The 23,446-nt window shown below is 51.6% G+C and overlaps 2 protein-coding genes across 2 annotated transcripts in view; one reads left to right on the top strand and one right to left on the bottom strand.

Moving 5' to 3' along the window:
• The window catches only part of HTRA1 (HtrA serine peptidase 1), a 49,488-nt gene that overhangs the window by 4,638 nt on the left and 21,404 nt on the right, over positions 1–23,446 (bottom strand). The window contains exons 2-5 of the mRNA XM_031461924.2: positions 19,716–19,815; positions 19,085–19,289; positions 2,383–2,577; positions 1,414–1,446 (exon numbers count right to left, since the gene is read on the bottom strand). Coding sequence (XP_031317784.2) covers positions 1,414–1,446; positions 2,383–2,577; positions 19,085–19,289; positions 19,716–19,815 — 533 coding nt within the window. The remainder of the gene's footprint in view (positions 1–1,413; positions 1,447–2,382; positions 2,578–19,084; positions 19,290–19,715; positions 19,816–23,446) is intronic.
• On the top strand, positions 890–1,302 carry LOC135321846 (large ribosomal subunit protein eL28-like). Its single transcript, XM_064488515.1, has one exon. It carries the CDS (start codon positions 904–906, stop codon positions 1,300–1,302), a length of 399 nt encoding a protein of 132 aa, XP_064344585.1. The 5' UTR covers positions 890–903.

Raw genomic sequence — 23,446 nt, 5'->3', positions numbered from 1 at the left:
AGAGGGGCCACATTGTGTCTCATTTCCTCTGCGTGTCACCGAGTAGCTTTAAATTGTGGAGGAAGCCAATCTACCCGGTGTGCTTCGATTCAAGATAAAGTCTCAGTCGAGTGAACGCCACACCATAGGAAATGATCCCAGAACAAAAGCCTCGCCTCACGCCATCCAACCATTATTCCGAACACTATTGTTGCAGGTTTGTTCAGCTCAGGCTTAGAACAGGGAACTGCCAGGAGAGTGTAAGTCACTCCTCCCACACTTCCTGTAGCACTGAGAATTCAGCCCCCAGCTCCAGGGACCAGCCAGGTGGCACTGCTATCCTGGGCTTGGCTAAACAGGGCCTCAATTTTACCACCTGTAAAGGAGAGTTGAGATGGGTGATCTCGGCTCTGACAGTCTGATTCCAAGGCTTCCCTTTGTGTGCTTATGAGTTTAAATATAAGCTTAGGCGACATCTTTGTGAGCCGGGTAACTCCTCGTTCCAGCCAGGTCTTAAGGGAGGGCTCCCAGCCAAGACAAAGACTGTGGATGAGCCGAGCCAGCTCCCTCCGCAGCCTGGAGACTTTATTTGAGGAACATGCCTTCAGGGATAGGCCAGGACTGCTGACACCTTCAAAATAAAGACGAGCTCCTTTAGCTTCTCCTGGATTGGACCTGAATTCCACTGCATTTGCTTGTCATATTGTAACACAAGCATTCCACTGGCATAACATTTCCAATTGCAATGCCAGCAGGCCTGACTCTTTCCAGAAAAGGTAAGAGTAATTTGCAAGGTACGGTACGTTCACTTTAAATTTCACAGATTTCACTTTAAAAGAATTTGATGATGTGCTTTGGTAAGCTCATGTTTGAAAAGAAAGCAAAAGACCGTCTCCGGCCGCCGAAAAGAGAGGAGCTGCCGCCATGTCTGCGCATCTGCAACGGACAGTCGTGCAGAACTGCTCCAGCTTCTTAATCAAGAGGCGCAAGCAGGCGTACAGCCCGGAACCCAATAACCTGAAGGCCCGCAACTCCTTCCGCTACGAGGGACTGATCCACCGCAAGACGGTGGGCGTGGAGCCAGCAGCCGACGGCAAAGGTGTCTTGGTGGTGATGAAGCAGAGGTCCCGCCAGCCCAAGCCAGCCACTTTCTGTGTGCGGACCACCACCAACAAAAATGCTCGGGCCACCCTCAGCAGCATCCGTCACATGATCCGCATGGATCTGCGCGTGGCTGCCATCCGCAGAGCCAGAGCCATCCTGCACAGCCAGAAGCCGGTGACGGTGAAGAGGAAGCAGACCCGCCCCACCAAAAGCTCCTGAGCACCCCCTCCCAAAAGCAATAAAGATGTCAGCCGAAAAAAGAAAAGAAAAGAAAGCGAAAGCAAAAAAAAAAAAAAAAAAAGCATGTGCATAGCTTTTTAAAGGCCTTACCAGGTTTACTAATGGGCCTCCAGAGTTTCCATACTGAAATTAAGCAAAAATTAAAAGGTTATGAGTTCACGTCATGACATGGTCCAATTTACTGTCAACCTAATATTTTGCTGGAAAAAAAGGACCTTAACAACTTTCAGAAAATTTTAGATGTGCCATAAATGGGAGATTACACATACATACACACATACATTTGTATATTGCTTCAAAGCCCAGAGGCCAACTACAAACTTCCTAAAACACCCAACAAATCTTTTCTTGGCAAAAGGCTCCGGCCCACTTGCTCCCGTATCACGGCATTTCACATCCGAACTCCCCGCCCCACTAACCTGTGTGACCCCCTACTTTGCTGTTGGGACTGGAAATCCACAGGTTTGTCCTATTTTCATTACTTTATGCAGATCACAAGAAAGTTTGGGAATAAAGCCTATTAGAGGCGGCACACGCACAAAACACGCTGTGTTTCTTATTTAGTGGACAGATGTAGGGGAAATGCTTTTTAGAAATGTCAGTCCTACAGGGAAACAGCTGAAGTGGAAAAATGTGACTTAAAAAAAGATTCCGTTGATGAGATTGTGCAGGATTATCCCTGACCTCATTAGATGTTGAATGGGTGGGCCTGGTGCTCAGACTGTACCCCAAAGCAGTGCAAACACCTCTGGGGGCTACAGAGCCTGTGCCAAGGTGAGTGTCCCTCCTGCCACCAAGCTGCACAAGAAGTTCTGACCAGGGGCCGCTGACCTTTGAGGTAGGGGAAGGATGGAGAGCTCCTCCAGGCTGCAGGCTCTAGCAAACTAAAGTGACCATCACAGGAGTCCCTGGAAATTGCCAACAGGCTGAGGACAAGCCCTCGGCCTTGTCTGCTTTAAAGGTTCAAAGGGAACCCCTTGGAAGCACCTTGGGGATCCCGACTCCACTCCTGGTTCCCAAACCCCGTCCGACCCCCATGGGCTGCAGCAGCCGGCTCACATTGATGATGGCATCAGTCTGGATGTAGTCCATGTCCGAGTTCCGGAGCCCCAGCTCTTTGCCGCCGCGCTGGGTGGTGCTGACAATCCCAGTGGTGACTGTGTTTTGAAGGGAAAACGGGCTTCCGATGGCGACCACGAACTCTCCCGGCCGCAGCTCGGAGGAGCGGCCAAGCAGTAGCACGGGCAGCTTTCCCTGGAAACACAAGGTTGGCGTTGCTGCGTTTGGTTAAGTTAATGGAACAGATAAATGCACAGATGTGGAACACCAAGAAGTGAGGGCCGCTAGAATTCACCAGGCCTTGTAGGAAACCGAGGTCCAGCCTCACATCCCTTCCCGGCTGAGGACTAACTTCCCTCCCACCCAAGATAATCAGCGCGTCATAAGCTGTTGTGGGTCAAGCGAGCACTGAAGCCGCACGCCAAGACGTGGGAAGGACCCTGGAGGCCGACTCAGGGTCTCGGCACATCTTGAAGCTATCAGCACAGACCTGCTCTCAAACCTTGAGACTGGGAGACAGGGGGACAAATTTAAGATTTGGGGCAAGCCTGACTGCAGTGGTCTCAGAGAGTCAAGTCCCAGGGAGGACCCGGAGCCCACACCCCCAGGTGGAGGGAAAGACTGGATTTGCCCCCACTTATCATAGGCACATCCGTCCCGGGCCTGGAGAAGCGGGAGTTGTGCAGGCTCGGAGCTGCCCTGACTCAGTCCGGTGCATCTCTGTGCTGAGCACATGCCGTCCTGGGCAGGGGCAGGGATGGGGCTGGGGGCAGCAAGGCATCCAGAGCCCTGAGATGCCAAGACCCAAGAGATGGGCCCTCTCCTCACCAGGAACAGTCTTCCATCAACCCCCTCTGCTCTGGGCCCAAGTGGGCTGATTAACCCAACAAAGCCTGATGTATCCCCAGTGTCCTATGGCAGCCAGGCAGTCAGGAGCCCCAAACTAGTGTTCAGACCCAAACTGACAAAAGAAAGCCAGCTCGCATCACCAGGGCTGAGGAGAGCAGGGCTGCCATCCGAAGGCTCTAGGCTCTCCTCCCTCCCTTCCTCCCTGGAGCAAAGCAAACCAAGTTCCTTTCACCTTTGTTTCCCAAGTCAAAATGAGCAGCTGCTCTGAACAATGAGGGCCAGCCCAGAAAGCAAAGACCTAGCCCAGGCCTCATGCTAATTACAAGCATCTTCATGTTTGTCTGCCTCGAAAAAAGAAGGAAAGAGGAGAGGGGGCTGGGAGGGTGGGGTGGGTGGAGCTCAGCATCCCCTCTGCTGGGGGTGGAGCAGACACCAGCTCATGAGGTGGGCCCATTTAACAGATGAGGAAATGGAGTCTCCAAGCAACTGAGTGACTTGTGATAGGCCAGGGACTTAAAACAGCAACCCTGAACCCAGATTCTCTCATCCACTACACGATACCAAGCCACAAAGATCCCCTGCGGTCCCCAGTAAGGAAGATGCTGGTCAGGAACATGTTGAGTCAAACTCATGGAGGAAGAAGGGATGTTGAAGGAAGGATCCAAGACCTAAAACTTTAGGGGGCTGCATAAGAGGATTGCCCCTCAAATCACAGACAGGGAGACCTCCCAGGAGAGCACCACGGTCAAGCACACTGACCCGGAGCCAGGTGGCCTGATTAGCTCTGGGCCTGAGCTTCCAACCTCTCTCAGTGTTCTCATCTGGAAAACAGGTATAATTTAGCACACTTTCCTCATCAGTTTGTTGTGAGAATTAAGTGACTTAAGATCTGAGCAGCTCTTTGATTGACACCTGGCTCCACCAAGCATCATGTAAGTGGGACAGGTAAGCATCAGGTGTGTTGGTTATTGTTATTAACATTGGGGTCTGTGCAGACTCAGTGGGGGGAACCCCACCAACTAAACTCCTGCCAGCTAGTCCATGTCATCCAGCCCTCCACTCAGGAGAAGACTGGCGGCTCAGGTCTGCCCTGACAGTGACACTTCGCCCTTGGGAGTCACCTGAGGCTGAAGCACGTAGGGCTGCTCTAGAAGGGGAGGCCTGCAGCTCCCCCTCCCCGAGCTCATCAGAGTCCAGCAGCACGCCAATGAGCTCAGCCCGGCCTGTTTACCCTGGGCCAGCGCCAGCCGCCCTTGCCAAGAATGACTTCATCCAACAGGCACAGCGGGTGGATGGGCAGGAGTCAGGGCTGGCGATGTGCACTTGGCCACTCTGGGGGAGGCCCACCATGGACACTGCCGTTCTTCAGGGCCCAGGAATGGCCTTCAGGGCTGGGCTTGAGGGGTGGGCAAGGGGACGCAGCGGTGAAGTCTCCTGGGCAGGATCTGCCAGGCTGCCCAGGATTAGTTGCTTTCCACCAACTTCAAGACAAGAGGTCAAGTTCAAACCCAAAAAGGTGGGCCCAGCCCACATCAGCTCAGCCACAAGCTGGAAGCACATGAGAAAGTTACATGGCAGGACTCATTGTGGAGGTCTCAATTCCCCGGCCTGCCACTCCACCTCCTCCCCCCAGGAAGGGGGCCAGAGCCAGGCCCTCGTCTCTCAGGGGGTTTAGAAGGCAGAGGGGCCTAAAGACAGTTCCCTCTGGAACTCCTCTCTTCCAAGTCTGAGCTCAGGCCCAGGGGATGTGGAGAGAAGACAGAAGCTCTTGGGGAAGCAGAAGCTGTGAGGACAGAGAGACCCCCAGGAGGGGAGGAGAACCCCGAGGGCCTGCATGTCATTCAGCTGTGGGAGGGCCAAGCCTGCGACCAGTAACGAGGCCCAGAGAACCCTGTGGACAAGCTTGGCTCGGCGCAGTGAAGTCGTCCACACTAAAGTGACCAGGCAGGGTTGGATGAACGGACACCAGTGATAAGAGCCCAGAGTCTCCTAGAGAACCAGTCCTCACTTGAACACAAGGGGAGGAAATTCGGATCACAGGTGGTCATTTAGCCAAACCTACACCGATGGCAACAGCAAGTTTAAGTTTTTATTCATTCAAACGTCTCATAGATTCTGAAGGACAATCGTTAAGACAGAAATCAGCAAGTGGACACACATCAAGGCGGGATTCCTAGAACATGAGCCTGGATTGGTGTAAAAGGGATGATCTCTGACCTCCCAGGTGACAAAGCACTTCCATGACCACCCGGGCAGTTGGGGCGTGATTCCCCGCATTGTACGGATGTGTGAGGCTCAGAGGAGTAGTGACTCCTCGAGGCTCATAAGCAGCTTGGCTAAATAAGAGAACAGGCCCCCCACCTCTCTGCTTGTAAGTGTTAACCTGGAATTCTGGTTGTAGGCAGAAATCGTTACAAGGGAGTCACGTGGGACAGAGGTGTGGGCCAGGCCAGATTTACGGCTCTTCGTGAGGTCAAAATGCCTTATGGGAGCCGTCTGGCCCCTGCTCCCCCCAGGTGCCGGCCGGCCCCGTGACGTCAGGCTCTCCAGCCTGTTCCAGGTCCAGGTGGGGCTCATCCTGAGCCTCTGTCCTCACCTCTGGCCTGTCTGCTCAGCGCAGCTATACCTCCGCTGGCCAAATTCCTACTTGGTAATTGAGCATGTTATTCCAGAGCTGTCTAGACACATGCTCCATGAGGGGACCTGGGGGAGATGAAATGCAGATATGGCTGGAAGCGCCAAGGCACGCCTCAGCCTTGATCCGTGGATGGGAAACGCCGGGGCCATGCGTTCCTGCTTTAACCCTGCGCCGCCATCCGCAGGCTGGTTCCCGCGCCACCCACATCAAAGCCGTCTCAAGGCTCCGGCTGCAGACACTCTGTCTGAGTCTCCCTCTGAAGCGGCCAGGCCACAGGCCATCATGGAGACGCCAGCCCCTCTCCTGACAGCCACTTCCCACATCTCAGCATCTCGCTGGAGCCTTGCAGTTCGCCTACAAAGGAAGAGTGCAGACATCCATCCTCCATTTGGCAGATGGGAGGAACAACGGGGGAGGAGGAAGAACGGGCACGCGCATGCATCACCTCAGGTTCTCCAGCCACTGCAGGGGAGCGGGGGCAGGGGATGCAGCAAAGCAGCGACGTGAAAGAGCTCCCGGGGGCAGAAGCTAAACCCCGAGGCTCCCGGAGCCTCACCAGGAGAGCCTGTAGCTCATGCTGGCCCAGTCCTTCCAGGACAAAGGGCATCCCAAGGTGAATCCACCACACTGCCAGTTTTCAAGGTCGGGCTCTTGCTCAAGAGAGGGAAGAGCCTGGGAGGCCAGCAGGGGAGAGGGGAAGTCTAGGCTAAAATGCACACCCACCTCAGCCTGCAAGTGGCTCACTTGTACTAAACACACAGCCTCACGGAACAGCCAACAAGAGGGCCTGGAAGGGAACCCGGATCCCCTGAGCACCCGGGTTGTCGGTCACGCCACCCTGGTCGAGGGAGAAACAGCCCAGATGAGGTTGTCAGACGTCCTGCGTGTGGACTCCAGACATACCATGTCCGTGTTAGGTTACTAAACACGAGCTGTAGGCAGGATACTAACTGTGTGATGGATTTACTGCAAAAACTTAGAAGAGGTTGGCGCACAGCATGAGTAAAGAAGGCTCTCACCATTCGTTTAGATTACAACAAACAAAAGAACAACCACCAGAGGGCCTGGCAGCACGAAACCCTGCCTACATGAAACAGAACTTCTCAACAAACCTCCCCTGAGCATCCATTTGGGGCCTGGCACAGAGAACACAAAAGATCAATGAAACCCACCCGTGCCCTCCAGGCTTACTGTCTGATGGGCGGGGATACATACAAGCCAGGAGGACACAGAGCAGTAAAAAGAGATAACATCCATCTCCCTCCCTAACGGCAACTCAGCCTAGAATCTTCCCTAAGGGCTAAATATAGAAGTCAACACTAAAAATGTTTTGGGTGCATCAATTAGGGTTTTTTTTTTTTTTCCCCGCTGCAAGTAACAGAAAACCCAAAGTGAAATGGAGTAAATTTCACCTGTTCAAGGGTAGGGTAGGGGCAGGGCTGATCACTTCAAAGGCTCAAGGACAAGGTCAAGGAGGGGCTTCCTCCATCTTTCCATCTGACCGACAGCAGCCTGTTCTCAAGGTCACAAGAGGGCCATCACCATTCCAGGCATTCCTGAGGATGTGAAGATGCCCCATGGAAGTAACAAGATCCTTTCTCCCTACTGCATCTCTTTCGAACAGCTTGAGACTCCAGAAGGGCCCCGCACAGTCCTCCTCCTGGGTCATCGGCCACTGTCCAGTCATCAGGTTACCCTCAACTGCCCTTTGGCGAGGGGGACTGTGGCCCCCATGACTGCCTTAGCCCTCTGGGGACTTGCCTGAATTAGGAATGGAGTGGGGTCAGGAGTGGACCTAAAACTAGTGGACCTGAAACTAACTCAGGGCTGCGGCAGCAGGGAGGAGGAAGGCCGCGTGGTAGGCCGCCATCGGAGTCCACCAAAGCCTAGGAAGAAATGGTTCCTTTCCCAGTGGTCTCAAAAGGGCTCTCGAAAGGGCTCTAAGTCCTTCATGCAGGTTTTTCGGGGGTGGGGTGGGAGCAAGAGAAGTCTGCTTCAAAGGAGAGCAATGGTCACAGCTGCACACGGCAGTCAGCGCAAGATCCGAGCGGCCCGAGCAGGGCCTGGCCAGTGTAGACGCACCTCCTCCCTTACTCTCACCCCCTCCATGCCTCGTGCCCTGTCACCCCCTCGGCCTTCACAACCAGCCGCGCCGTGAGCAGGTGGGACACGGGACTGACAGTCCCACCACTGCTGGTGGTGGAGGTACCCAGACTCCACATGTTCTCGCCAGCCCACTCTGCCCACAGCCCAGGTGTTCAGGGCACGCAGCCAGCCATCAAAAAAGAGCTGCTCTGTGCCAGACCTTTCCACGGGGTGGGAGACAGCCGCAGAGAGGACACGCCAGGGTCACGGCGGAGATGAAGGAAAATCCAGACAGGCCAGTCAGAGGAAGCTGAGTTGGTAAGTCCTCAGGGTGGGAGCCCCGGCCACGCTCTTTCTCCCGATGGGAGCCTGAAATATCCTCAGACAAGCCCCGGCTGGGGTGGGGGAGGCAGGCCTCTGTGGCACTGGTGGCTTCACCGGCTCTCTGTGTGGCCTGGGCTCCCCCAAAGGTGCGTCACAGCTGCTGATGCCCGCAGGGAAGAAACCATAGTGCTGAGTAAGGCCCCCGGCTGACGGGTCCTTCTGGCTTATTCTCCAGCGTCAACAAAGGGCAGTGCAGAAGTGAAGACACAGACAAAATACACACACCTGCACACATTCACACACACATACACACATACACACCACCGTGGCTGCCACGTAGCCTGGGGGCGCCCAGTCCCAAGGAGCAGGACATCTGAATTAACTCACTCTGACCTTGGGCCACTTGACAACTTCTCTGGGTCTCAGTTTTACCGCTTTTAAAGTCGGGGTCATCGCAGCTCTGACAGTGAGGGATCTCTCCAGAAGACCTGGTAGATTTCCCAAAAACCCTATTAGCAGAAAATGGTTAAACTGGTCAGATCAAAACAGGCCCCTGAGTCCTTAATAAACCTCTTTCCATACAACTCCGCAACGGGGTCAGCTGATCCCTGCAAACTCTTACAGCTGCAAGAGGAGAGGCGACTCCTGGAATCCTCCAGGCGCTGGCTCAGCCGGTAATCATCTAGAGAGGACCTAAAAGCCATGACCCATCAACATCTCAGCTTCTGGCCACCCTGGCTTTTGTCTCACAGCCCTGAGCCCTCCTCTCATCGCAGCCTCACTCCCTGGAACCGGGAGAGAGGAAGACCAATAAAACTAGAAGAAAAATTGGCAGCTTTTTTTTTTAACCTCATGATGCAAGTCCACTGCTCTTTCTCTTCCTTGCAAAGTATAAAGTGCTCCTGTTACAAAAATATTTTTGTTGTTCAATCTGCAGACGCCACTGTCTTTGCCAGCTGCCTGGCACACGCATTTTCAAGGGGCTGGGGCTCCCAGGCTGGCCCTGGGTGCTGGCTGAAATTTGCTTCAAAGGCTAATGTTGCAGTAACTGGCTGAGACTCAGCTAAGTGATTCAGCGCGTCTTCTGGAAAGAGTTATGCTAACATTTCATTTTCTTTAAAAAAAAAAAAAAAGAAATATATACAGTGGGGGAAAACAGCACGTGCCCCCTACTCAGCAAGAAGCAGACCCATTGAACTTGCATGCTTCCTAAGGTACAACAAACTAGACCTCGGAGGACTTCAGGAGGCTGTGAGCATCTAAGACTGACCTGAGAGACAGAGATCAGTCTGGGCGAGGAGGGACATGAGCTCGCGAGGGGCTGTGGAAAGGTGGGCAGATCAGTGGACCCAGACGAACTAGAAATCTGCTACATAATTTGCAGGGCCCAGGACAAAATGAAAGTATAGACCCCTTGTTCATAAAGTGCATAAAAAGTACCATTAAAGGAACTAAAATACAAAGCTTTTTCTTTTCTTCCACATTCTCTCTCTTGATCCGTCCTGATGTTTTCATCTGCTGGTTGGTGTCATGCTCCCTGGGGCACAAACACATTCATGGAGGGAATGCAGACCCAGGGGCCTCAGACTCAGGGCTCTGCTCACCAGCTCCTGGACAGACCCATGCACTGTGCCCGATCAGGGGCAGGGAAGTCAAGCCAGGCATCTTCCCATCCCAAGGGCCCACTGTCCCAACTCACAGAGGATGGATGACCCCCAAGGGCACTGCAACTTCCTTCTGCACCAGGATGCACTAGGCCCCTGGATGGGGTGGGAGAGGCTTGTCCCTGCCTTGTTGCTGGGAAAATGCCCTGTGGCATCATCCACCTGAGCCCTGCCACTATCTGCTGCCCCAAATGCCATAGGGTGTTTGCACTCAAATCCGACTTTTCCTGTGCCTGCACTCCCTGGGGGAAGAGGGTGGCAGTGATCGCTGTGTGTAGCCAGGGGTCCCAGGCACTGGGGAGCAGGGAAGCCAAGAACCCATCCTGGGGAGGGCTCCAAGCCCCCAGCACACACTCTACTGTCTCAGCAAATTCACTTACGAAACACAAATTCAAAGATAAAATTAAAACGGAGACCTCAGAGAATTAAACCGTCAAGCGGGGTTCCCTTCTGAGCACAGGGCCTGTGAGTGCTGGGGTCACATGCCCACCAAGCAGCCAGGCCTGGTGAGAAGGTGATGGACCAAGAATGAGATGCTTGGGATTCAGATCAGAGAAGGTGGAGATCAGTGATGACAAGGTCAAGGGCACAACCAAGGGAGGGTGGCTGCAGTGAGCAGGTGAGCCGAGGGGCCAGGGCGGGACGGCTCTCCTACACGGCAAGGAGATCACAACACACACAGAGCTCAGAAGAACGGTGTCATCAAGAGTTACCAGCACCCGTTGCCCCAGAGTGACTTCTCTAGTTGCCATACAGGGAGGGGAGGAAGGGAAGACGTGGGAAGAATGGGAGGGTGGTGGGGCCGTGATTCAAGTGGGAGAGAGAAGAGAAGTGGGGGAGATGGAAGCAAAGAGAGAAAAAGAACAGGGAGTGACGGTTGCACAAAAACAAAAGAGAAAGAGCAAATAAGACACACTTCCTCCCCAGTTTACAAACACCACCAGAATATTTACTCCCCTTTAAGCTGTATCAAGAAACACCGGCATTTCTATTCCCGTATGCTTGTTATTTAAACCATAAAATATCAACAGTTCTATACGGGAGCCCAGCGGCCAGTGACTGTATATATTCGGTGGCATCTGCAGGAGGAAAAGCACTGTCTCATCAAGTGTGACTCTGGTCTTCTCCGGACGTCAGCCTTCTACTTTTATCCGTGACTTCAAGTTGGCCACTGCTGCTACAACGTTGTTTGGCCAAGAAATGTTTATGAAAATCAACGGATGTGAAAGTGAATAAATGAAAGAATAAACAAACCAGATCTTAAAAGAGCCATCAGAATCTCAAAAGGGGGATTAGTCCAATATTTGGGGTTAGCCAAGGACGGCAGCTAACTGACTCTGGATGCAGCCTGGTTTTCAGGCATCTGTAAAGTTGCAGGCTCAGGGCTTAGGTGGACAAAGGGACAACTTATACCCACCAGCTCCCCAAAGGGAAGGGCCACGGTCTCACTGTGTTTGGTAGGCTCAGTGCTCAACACATGGCAGCCACTCAGTATCTGCGGAACTGAATTGAAGGCGCAGTGGCTCCCCTCACGCCGCTCCCCTACAACCACTTAGAGCCTGTGTGGTCCATATGCAGGGAAGTTGTCCAGGATGTATCATTCTTTAAAAAAAAAAATTTTAAAGATGTATAACCTCCTCTATGTAAAAATAACTTGAGATGGTCAATGACACAGGGCTTATTACAATAAGTTAATTCATATATATTCACAACATAAAATGGGGCATAGAGAATATTCTAGCCACAGGGCCAACAGTTTCTATGAGCTGCTTAGCAGCCAAGGCAAAGAGGGAAAAACCATGAGTCACATGTTCTCGTTATCAGATTCTGGGGCCCTACTGAACAAGAGTGACCTGTTAATTAGCACATTTATTAGAACAATCGGTCCTCAATTCACCAGAAGGCCTTATTTTTGCCTCACCATAGAAGGTGGTCTGGATGGTTTTAGAAAACCCATTTTGGGAAACTGCCCCCATCTTGCCATGAATGAAAGGTGACCAGCTCATTATGAACCCTGTGCACCTCTAGACTCTCAGGAGATAAACTACATAAGAAATTGGAGCTTTCCAGAGCACAGCCAGGAACCTCAAAGAACCAAAGCCAACAAGGGGCGTAGACAATACGCAGAGGAATCAGCTAATCCCAAGGATAAGCTTGTGTTCTGGGGGGCCCTAATGAACTCACTGGGAAATAAGTTTACATTAGGCCCAAGGTCCAGGTCCTCAGACTGAGCAGAAAAGGAAAAACTAAGCAACTCTAGTCCCCTGATCTTCCCTTTGGCTGGCTCTACCTGTCCATCATGTCTCAGCCTTGACGTCACCTGCTCAGATAAGCTTCCCCGCCTACACTAGCATCGGAGGGCTCCCCAGCCCCCAGTGCCTCCTACCGCTCCTTCCATTTGTTCCTTCCTTGTACCCACCACCACATTTACCCTAGTTGACCTGTTTCCCGCACTAGACCATAAGCTCTGTGGCTTTTGCCCATGGCTGTTACATCCTCAGTACCTAACACAGTGTTTGGCCAAATAAATACGCAGTAAATATTTACGGACTCCGTGAATGGATAAGGAATAACTGAAAGAAAAAACAAACGAGACCTTAACAGATCATCAGGATTGAAAATTGGATAGTCATTTGCAAAACATCTTGGAATTCACAAAATTCCTCTCTACAGATATCACAGAGAAATGGGTCAAAACTAGGCCTCTCTGTGCTTCATCCGGCAAGACCGAAGCCTTTTCTTCAGCAAAGAAGCACAGTCTCCCAAGAGCAAGAACACGAGGGCAGCTTCCCTGCCCTTCCCCCCGGGGTCACCTCATGCTTCACCTCACCTGGGTCTTAAGAGCATCTTCGGCTCCAAGCACATTCGGCTCCTCTAGAATAAGGTGTTAATCATCTCACACCAGGGTTGGCAAACTTTTTCTGGGAAAGGCCAAAAAGTAAGTGCTTTTGGCTTCACGGGCCATGTGGTCTCCATCCCAACTATTCAACTCTGCTGCTGTCAGCAAAAGCAGCCATAGACTTTACATAAGCAAACAGGCATAGCCGTGTTTCAATAAAACTTTATTTACAAAAAAAGATGGGGGCCCAGATTTGGCCTGCAGCCACAGTTAGCCAACCCTGGACCCCAACACGTGGCTACACACTCACTAACCTGGCAAATGGAACCGATGTATGCCCTCCCCGCTCAGTGAAAGGGACAGGAGACACTCCCAGCGGGGCACCTACAAATTCAGTCCCCACAAGCTGGGAACTGCTTGGTCAGAACCATAAAGGATCGTCTTAGTCTAATTCCCTGAAGAGAGACTGCCAAAGTGAAAAAAAAAAAAGCATTACCATATTAAGAGAAAAACATCGCCAAAGAATTTCCTTAACAATCAACGAAGTTCTTGAAAAGGGGCCAGAGAACACACAGGGCTCCGGTTTTGATAGTTTGGGGAACTGAAATGTTTTCACATTCCACGAGAAGCTGCCATTGGAACACGCAGGAGCCGCGTCCCCGGGAGCCCCGGGACAAAGGCTGGCCCAGAGCAAAGAGGCCGGCCTCCACGCCAGCGTCTGGACTGACATCACCTAATGAAATATTGATTCACATCCCCCTAAAAATGGTTAGAAATCAATACGGTAATAGAAGCCTCATAAAAATCGTCAGGGGCTGTGGCCTCTGAGCCAACGCAGTGCAGCCCTGACGGTTCGGTGAGGGAAAGAGGACAAACCACAAAACGACCGGGACCCGGACGGAGGGAGTCGGGGGAATTCGAAATGGAAAAATACAGAAACAAAATACGTGGGTAGCTATGGTACTGCAAGCCGCATTCCAGGCTCCCGTTACTTTACAAGGATGAGTGACGGACTCCAGGAGATGGGCGGCCGCTCCAGCCCAGGCTCCGTGTTATCTGATTCACTTCTGGACGGGCTCAGGCGGCTGAGTCAGCGCCGTCTTCTGACAGTCAGGTTGTCTGAGGCGAACTGGCTGAACAGGGGGCATGAGTCACGCCTGACACACCACTCCCCTCCCTCGCCATCGTCCCTGGGGCCGCCTGGACCCTCCTGGCTCAGAGAAGTCAGCCCAGCAGACCCCCCACACAGCAGACCAAGTTCTGAGAGACAGGCCTGCGGGGACCAGAGCCGGCCCAGCAGCTCCCAGGACTCCTGCCTGAAGGGCCCAGGCCCCTCGATACCCGCCAAAGAGACCCCAGTTCTGAACTTCACAATCAGTGGCGTCAGCTCCTCTGGCTCCAGCAGCCAGCCCAGCAGGAAAAGGACCCTCTGCCAACAAAGCAGCCCCTGGGCCCGGAGGTGTCACTCTTCAGCCACTTCAAACAGGGCTGTAGGTGGCATCTGGCCCGAAGGTAGCCGGGAACTGATGCAGGCCTAGGGGTGAAGGCAGAGAATCACCACACAAGCCTCGACAGGGCTGCTTCCAAATACTCCCCGGGCTGCTGGCGTCAGGGAAAAGCCCACAGGAAACCTCACCACCTCACCAGGGCTTTGAGTTCCCAAAGACCTCAGAGCTCCTGGGGCCCCAGCAAAGCCACACGCCATCCACACTGCAGGGAGCCCTCGGGATCGGATGAGCACTAGCCTCAGAGTCTGGAGGGTGGGGGTTCTGCTCTGCCAGCAGCCTGCTGCCCAGTCACCTCGTCCCCAGGAAGCAGGGGAGTAACTCATGGTATGGGCCCTGGGGCCTTCCTGCACCCCCTTCCCACGGTGAGTGGGCCTGCTTCCTCCTGGGCAGAGGGCTCTGAATTCATCCCCTGGACTTTGCTGGTGAGCACATCTACTACGTGACAAGTGACAAAGACAGGTGTGTCCCTCCCACTCTAGCAGCACAGAGGAACTTAAATCTACAAGTGAAGAAGACAATTGTAACGATGAAGAGATGAGGAGGGAAAGATGAACAGTGAGATGTGATCATCTCAGGGGTGACATGTGCCCCGAGTGATGGGGGGATTGGGACGTGGGGCACACCCCTGGGCAGTGGGTCAGGGAAGGGCTGTCTGAGGCAGATTTTAATCCAAGGCCTAAAGAGCGGAGGGTCACCTATGGAGAAGCTGGAGGGAGACACCCCGAGAAGGGAGGCCAAGGCTCCAGGAGAACACCCCTGCTTTGTGGGAGACAACAGAGGAGGGGGTAGCTAAGCAGAGTGGGTGAGGGGCAGAGAGAGCAGAGGAGATGGGGAGAGAGGGGTGCCCATCAGGCTGGGTGGGTCTTGAAGGCCCCGCTAAGGAGTTAAGATCTCTCTGTAAGAATGAAGGGGCTCCCAGGGGGCAGACAGGACACATCTGAAAGTTGCAACCATCAACGGGGGTGTATGTGCTTTTCTCTTGCTTGTTCCTAATCAACTTGGCTGGAGAAACAGCTGGGACAAAAGTGACTTTCCTCTCTTCCCTCCTTCAGTCCATCCCCAGTATTTCTGTCCTGCACTCTGGCCTAAAGAAACCAAATATTTTCTCTCTCTCTTCCTGAACGACTCAGCAAAAAACTGCACGGACAAAATGCTGCCTTTGGATAAAATTTTTAAATGTTCTGCAAACACAGCCAGCGTCATGTTAAACACATTTGGAACCTGTTTTTATCTGAAGCTGAACTAGTTTGCCCTCAAAGCTGCTTTCTATTAAACTGTTTGCATGCACACTGTCCTTACTTCCCTCCCCTGGTGAATGCTGGCCCCAGTCACGGCTCCAAAAAAAGGGGAGTTGCAAATGCTAGGACAGAAGCACAGAAAGAAATGTCCAGGCCAGCTGCGGTTGGAGGGGGCGGGCCTGTTGGGGGACACCCTCCTCCTCCAGCTTGGTGGGGGCAGCAGAGCAGGAAAAGACGGCTGCCCTGCTCAGTGAGCTTTCTTCCAAAAGTTCTTCCTGGCTCAAGACAGCGGGGAAAGTGAGTGCACATGTGTCTGCTCAGCAGTGAAAAGCAAAAAAGGCCTTTGGTTGCAAGCCCAGAAATATCTCTGGCAACTTCAAGGCAAGGGAGGTTTACTGAAAATGTGAGGGGGGCCTGAAGAATGGAAGAGAAAGGAGGCAGATCAGGCTCAGAAAGGACAGGGACTCAGCGCCGGAGGTCTCAGTAGCGGGGGCTACACCAGCCTTCCCCATGTAGTTTATCTGCCAGTGACATCCAGCTGCAGCTCCAAGAGGAGGACCTGCTCGATCTGATGGTCCTGTGCCCACCCCTTGGCCCCAGGGGGTGGGGCGCCATGACTGATGTCCCCACCAAGACTGTCCAGTGCGGAAGAAGTAGACCCCAAAGGAAAATGCTGGCTGCTGCTCCCAAAAGAAGAGGGAGCGGCGTGGGTGACAAGTGGACAGTGACAACAGGTGTCCGCGGTCATTTCCATTCATTAAAAGTGGCAAGAATAGCACGCTCAGGAAGGAGGATTGCTGTTTAAGTAATGGAGAACCCTTCACATGAAATGCTGGTGCTGCGGAGAGGAAATGGGCCCAGCTTGTGAGCCACCAACTTAACCACTGGGCCCATGTATGTGGGGGGTGGTCACACAAGTTTTACTGAGTTATTTGGAAATGGCCCTGGGGAGGCTGGACCTTGACCTCATAGCATAAGCGCCATTTGGAATGATTTCGGTCCATGAGTCTAATTTTTGTTGGTTCTGTTCTGCTTCTTCTGAGATTTCCTGCTCTGTTTCTTGCTCCGGAGGAGACACAGTGCAAAGCAAGCCCACCTCCCCCTTTCCCCTCCAACCCCCCAACCAACGCATTGCCTGCACGTTATAAAATCGTTTGGGCAAATTTGTATTCACCGAGGTGAGAGGCTCCATCCAAACTGAGCCTCATTACAAGCCGGTCTCCGCCCCCTTCTCCTAAATAATCCATCATCAAACTAAGGGAACAAAATAGAAAGAGCTGGAAGAGATGTTTTCACTCTCCCACTTCCAATGACTATCAGCAAAAAAAAAAAAAAAGGTTAGTCAGTGGAAACCAGTCTCTTGTGTGGGTGTTTGCAATTCAATATCCTTTCATTTCCGATTCCATTTTGAAAAGCCACATTAGTTCAACTTTAAATTTGCAAGCTCCTTTTTCTTGGGCTAGAAACTCATCTCAAATAGCATGCTGCTGGCAGAAGGCTAGCCTCCCGGGAACAGCGAGAGCCGGGTCAGAAACACCCTGCAAAGCTGGTCTGTGGAGTTCACATCCTGCCTAGACATGCCGGGGATGACAGGAGGAGACACTCTCCACCTTGGCTCAAAATCTGAAAAGAATATCCCCGGGCCAGAGCAGTTGCATGGGATTCACCCACGCGTGCCAAACATGAAATTACTCAGCGGGGGCAGCGCACACAGCATCCGACCAGCGTCCTGCCTGCAGAGAGCCCCCACGGCGGGCTGCCCTCCCAGGGCTCGGAGGAGCTGAGAAGCCCCGCGTGCAGCCACAGGATGTGCTATTCTGGCCAGCCTCCTTCCGGTGAGACTACCACATCCTGGACTCCTTTCAAGCAGCCTGTTCCTAAACAGGGGTGCGCCAGCCTCCCCATGGGCTATTTAAAGTTGAGCCATCCCATCAGACCACCCATCACAACAGAAGACCAGCTGTATCCTTCCTATAATGACCGTGGGCTTGGGCACTTGGGAAGTCTGGCTGGCTTCGGAGGCTGTAACTCACCACAGCATAGCTGTGTGGCCTCAGGCAGGTGGCTTAAGCTCTCTGAACCGCTGTTTCTTCCTATATAAAATGGGAACGATACAGCTAACTTGAAGGTCAGGTGACAGTGACAAATGAAGTCAGAGCCTGGTCCAGCTTTGGAGCTTGTCGAGTAGAAGTTATTATGATTACGCTGTGACCAATAAGCACATTTTGAAAGACGAGTTGTTACAGAAATTCCACGGCAACCCAACAGAAATAATATGCAATTGCAACCTCATTAAAGGCCAGTCACCTACACCGGGCACAGAACCCGTTTCTGTCCGGATGAACAGTCTGTGCTGTGCCACCCGGGTCTGACCTCACAGCCCCCATCCAGGTAAAATGTACGGAGAGCTGGAAAGGAAGATTCCTCCTGGCTCTCAGTCTACGATCTGTTCCTGGGCCAGAAACGAGGTTCGAACCTACGCTGAGTCCTCCTTCCACAGGAAGTCCGGGAAAAATGACAGGGGCCTGGAGAAACCAGAAGACACAACCTCCTTAGCACCTGGCACGGAGCAAACCAAACCCCTGTCATCAACAGATCAGCAAGTGGAAATTTCTGACAGTCTAACAGCAATGGGATTCAATTTCAGAGAGAAAGACTTCGCTAAACAAATCAACAGAGGGAAAATGACTACAAGAAGAATATTTCAATAGAAAGCAAACCATTTCCTAAACTGAGCTCTTAATGTCTCAGTTTTGGGGAGGCGGGGGAACGACAAGTTCTACACTGAGATATTTGTAGTTTTCCCTGCACACATCCTTTGGCAGGAGAGCCACATGAGCATATTAAAAGCGCTGAGAAGTGGCTACGAGGAAGAAATTCAGTAGCTTTGTTTTAACTCAAGATTTCCAAAACTTTGAGTACGGAGTATTGCTTTAAAATACATCTCCTAACTCTGCAAAGACCCAACTGGGGAGACCTGGTTTGTTTTCACAGCGGCTGTTTACATGCTAATGATGGCTAACTTCAAAACCGGTAAATACTCTATACACGGGTGAGTGCACAAATAAACAAAAACCTGTAGCAACAGTTGCCTCGGGGGCAGGAATAGAAGGGAGACTCAATTTCACTGCTTATCTACTCATTTCTTCACAAACCTATTGCTTTACTTTATAAAAATTTAAAGCAGAGAAGGGAGGGAAATAGCTCAGTGGTAGAGCACATTCTTAGCATGCTCAAGGTCCTGGATGCAATCCCCAGTCCCTCCATTAAAACAAGCAAACAACAAACAAAAAATACTGTTGTTAGAACTCTGCTCTTATCGCCTGCTTATTAAAGAAGCTCCCATGAGCTCCCTCCCTTTCCCCACCCCAGACCACACTCAGCATCTCCTAAATGCTCTCCTTTGGTCCAGACTTGACTGGTTCAGACCCGCTTTGGTGCTCTCCCTGAGAATCTCATGAAATCAGGGAGTTCCAGTCCTTTTGATCTCTCCAGGTTCTGCTAAATTTTAGCCAAGGCACCTGAGAACGTGGTCCTGGAGGTGGGAACACATTTACCTGGTGGTCAATTTTGATCAGTGCAATGTCTGCCTTCTCATCCACATCTTTGATTTTGGCTTCATAGGTGGCACCGTTCTTCAGCTCAACTTTGACCCGATGCTTGTTGGTCACCACGTGGGCATTTGTTACAATCAGTCCATCTTCAGACACGATAAACCCAGACCCACTGGCCACCGGCACCTCCCTCTTAGAAAAAGGAAGCCTAGAACCAAAAAAGGTACCCAGTTAAGGCTGAAACACCTTAAAAATCAATTCTTTGACACATTGATGAATTGGTTTGGTAACAGCAACACACACTCAGCAATTGCTACTTTATATATTGGGTTTATTTAACTTTAAAAAATGGAGTATTAGGCTGACTTTGATATGCATCTAAAAATTCCACTTAGAAAATATTCTTAGGGAACCTCTTCAGAACCAGAGGTTCTTAAAACATCTAGAAGGGTCAAGAATGTAGATTTAAATAGTCAAACAGGAAAACATCCCAAGGGAGAAATGCTTATCTTCCTGTAGGACTATATTCAGTGACACTCTAAAGTGTCTCAAAAATAGCTCTGATGTTTTGTTAACGGCAGCGTTTTTGGTGGGAGCTTCAGAGGCAGTGGAAGAAAACGAAGGCTCTCTTTACTTGCGAAACAGTTCGATGTGAACCACGGCAGGAGCGATCTTCTCCACCACGTCGGCAATAAAGTTGTATTTATGGCGCAGACTGTTTGGATCTTCCTGCCCTGAGAACAGAAACAAAGACAGGATATTTAAGATGCTTAACAAAGACAAGATATTTAAGGTGCCCTGTGCTGCGGTCACCTAGAGAAAAGTGTGGGTTAGAGGAGCCAAAAGATGCGCACAGAGGTCTCTAGAACCAGAAGGGAGGTGAGGACAAGATCCTAGACTTGGGCTCAGTTGCAAAAGTCTTTCTGGCTCTTGAGAAAATACCCACTCAGATAAGATAGCAAAATCCAGCAAAGATGACCCCTTTGCTTGACTTCCTTGCGCTCAAAGATTTCACCCCGAAAATGTTGAGCCAGAGGCATCGGCAAACACCTGAACCTCTTACTGGCTATTCCAAAAAGTTGGCCATCCAGGGTCACCTTGAAATGGCATCATCCTCTGCCAGAGTCCCTTCCCCGACTCCCCAGCACCACAAAACCGTCCTTCTCAGCACATCACCACCATCGGGGGTAGGCTGAGGCTGTTTTGATGGGATGCTCATCAGATGCTTCAGATTTTAAAAAGACTATTATGAAAAAGCGTTAAGGCAAAGACAGATTGTGTCTTTCCTGCTGTCTGTCCCCACAGCAGTTTTCCACCACACCTTGACCATTCAGTCCACTCCCTCCACCCCGAGACACCCCAGACCAAAAGGTACAAGACACGCTTTGATGCTGTTGGAGAAAAAAAGAAAAATCAAATGATTGTAATTCTCTGTATAAAATATATGCACTATAATTAGTGAATCCCCATATGGGGGGCATTTGTAAAGCTACTTTCAGACAAAGCTATCACACATCCAATGTCGGGCTCCCAGCAAAGCAGAAAGTTAGTTACCACCAGCCAGGTGCACACACCCATGGCTTCTGACTCAGAAATGAGCTCAGAGACCAGAGACTCAGGGTCCGAGAGCCCCCACTTTGCTGGCACGCGGGTGGCAGAGGTGGCGTGGCTGGGAGGCGCAGCCTGAGCCTCTTACTTTGGCCCCAAATCCGTGCCACCTGCTGAGACCCTTCATTAAGTCTCTGCTCGAACATCAGAGGGGTTCCAGGCTAGTCTGCAGCTAGAGACCCACACATCCCAGCCCTTCTCGCATCTCCGCCTCGGCCCGTGGGTCCAGCTCAGGGCAGCGCTGGGCGGCTCCGCCACCCTGCAACCACCCGGCCCCGTGCAGAAACCCACAGGGAGCTTTCTGAAACCTTCAGAGCAATTTGACAGAGGAATTTTATGCCTCTTGCATCTAAAAATTTGAAATTGGGGCTGGTATTCTGTATCTTTTTAATTACATCTTGGTAGTAATTCATTTTTAGCATATTTTACAAAAGTATTGGTCCGCGATGGGCAGGAAATAAAAGGAAAAGAATGCTGATCATTCACCACAGAGGGTCTGAGAAGCACTGGTCTCTCCTGTCACTGGTCACTCAGCAGGACTCACAAACAGCCCATAGTTTACGAGGGAACAGCTGGCCTGCAAAAATGCCCCAGCTCACCAAAGGGCCCGTGCGCCCCGTCCCCAACATACACACAATTACACATGCACACACATACACTCACACAAACACACTCATGAGCACTCACACTCACACGTACACAAACTCATCCACACACACGTACGCACTCGCACTCATGCATACACACTCACGCAGACTCCCTCCAACTCTCACAGAAACACATTCAATACACATACTCTTACATTCGCGCACATACATAAATTCACACGTACGCACACGCCTCCCTCTGCGAGGCGGGCACAGCCATTCCCCGGGCTCGTGACTGTGGAAACTATGACATTTCTCAAGCCCCTGTGGCTCTCAGAGCTGCATGTCCGTAGACGACCCTAGGACACCACAGCTTCTGTCCAGACCCCAGCAAGGGTCTCAGCTTTCCGGCTCAAGACCTCTGGGCACAGGACATCCTCCCAAGCTTTCCCTCCTGGAGGTGAGTGAGGGACCATGGGTGAACAAAGGGCCCCTCTTGGTCCCAGAGACGGATCCATGTGGCTGATGCTTTATTTCACAGTTGGAATCTGCTCTCTTTTTGCATGGCTTGATTTTTCCAAGGGGCAGGAAAAGACTTGCAAGTACTCAGCAAGATAAACCAATTCCACAAAGTCATGATAGCATCATGCTTACTACTTTTGCTTCCAAAACCTTTTCACATGGTCCCCTTCCTGTAGAAGAGGAAAATCAGATGCTGCTCCCATGTTATATTTAGGGAAACTGAGGCTCATAAACTATAAATGACTTCTCCATAGATACCAACTTTTCTTAAGAGATTGTATAAATCACAGACAAATCTGGCCAAATCTACAACTTTTCTGTTTCATACTGGCCCCACCCGTGTCTGCTGCCCTCCCAGGATTCCAGGTAGCTGTGTTTAATTGATGTTTCTCCCTAAGTCTCCAATGGGAGCCATAAATAAGGGGACAGAAACATTACTCCTGGACACAGAACCTGGTGAACATCACCCAAAGGCAGCTGTAAACAGATGCATGTGGGTTTCCTAGACCAGCTCCCTGGGAAAGGTCAAAAGCAGTTTGAACTCCTTTAACAAGGCCAGCAACCCCCAGGGAAGGATGGAGTTTCTGAGATCCTCACAAGAAGGACAATTACTAGAGTCTTGCCACTAAAAACTCATTCACTTACTTCCTTTTTCTACTTTCCACGTAGGCCTGGGAGAATCTGCCCACATCAGGGGTGAAAGTGAATGGGTTTTTCCAACTAAAATGAGAAGCAGTTGCTTTCTCGCACCCTAGAGAAAGTGGCCCCAGACCTGCCCACCTGGGACAGCAATGTGGGAGAGCAGGGAGGACCCTGGACGGGACACTAGAACTCCCGGGCTCCATCCATAGTCTACTGGGTGGTCTCCATTTCCCGTCTGTAAAATGGGGCCAACCACCTCTAGAATGAGCTGTGAAGTCTGTTCCTCTCCAACATTCTATGATGTAATCCCTGAGTCTCCCTCTCACTCCAACATGCCACAGCAAGATAAGGAGCTTGTGGAATTTGCGACTGGGCACAGGACTCTCCTAATTCTGCAGATGAGTGAACAGGAAGGAGGAGCAGTGGGTGCACAGACCATACTGAAAAGCTCCACTGACAAGCCTTGATTGTGCAGCTTGGGTGAAAAAGCAATGAATGACCTCTGTTATCATCATCAGTGGATCGAGGTCAGTGGGAGGATGAAATAGAGCAGAAACAGCTGAACTGCCAACTAAGAGTTCAAAGGTGGGCAAAATGTTGAGCCAAAGAAGAAGCGTTTGTCTTCTCCAAATGCGATCTCAGAATGAGGAATAGTGTTGCTAAGAGCAGCTTGGCTCAGTGCTAGGGTCCTGCTCCATTTAAAAGGTCGTCCATCAAACCAGGGGAAGCCGCTGCTGCCTCCTGGTCTTTAGAAACCCTGGCTGGCGCCATCTGCTCCGATCTCAACTGCAGGTCAACTGTCTTCCTCCCCGAGGGGTCTGCCTGGGCGGAAAATTCCCAGAGATGGACCCAGGCTGGCTCTGCCACGACCCACTTTCTGAGTGATGCAGATAGACAAAAGGCTGGGGTGTCCAGGCCGCTCAGCATGGGGAGACTGGGTAAGAGTGTGAAGGAAAAGCTGGGCTGGTCTAACAAGATAACTCACAGGTCTAGGAATGTGAAGGAG

This window comes from Camelus dromedarius, chromosome 8 (genome assembly GCF_036321535.1).
Source record: "Camelus dromedarius isolate mCamDro1 chromosome 8, mCamDro1.pat, whole genome shotgun sequence".
Taxonomy (NCBI): Eukaryota; Metazoa; Chordata; class Mammalia; order Artiodactyla; family Camelidae; genus Camelus; species Camelus dromedarius.
Note: the sequence above shows the minus strand (reverse complement) of the source record. Positions and strands in the feature narration are given on the sequence as shown.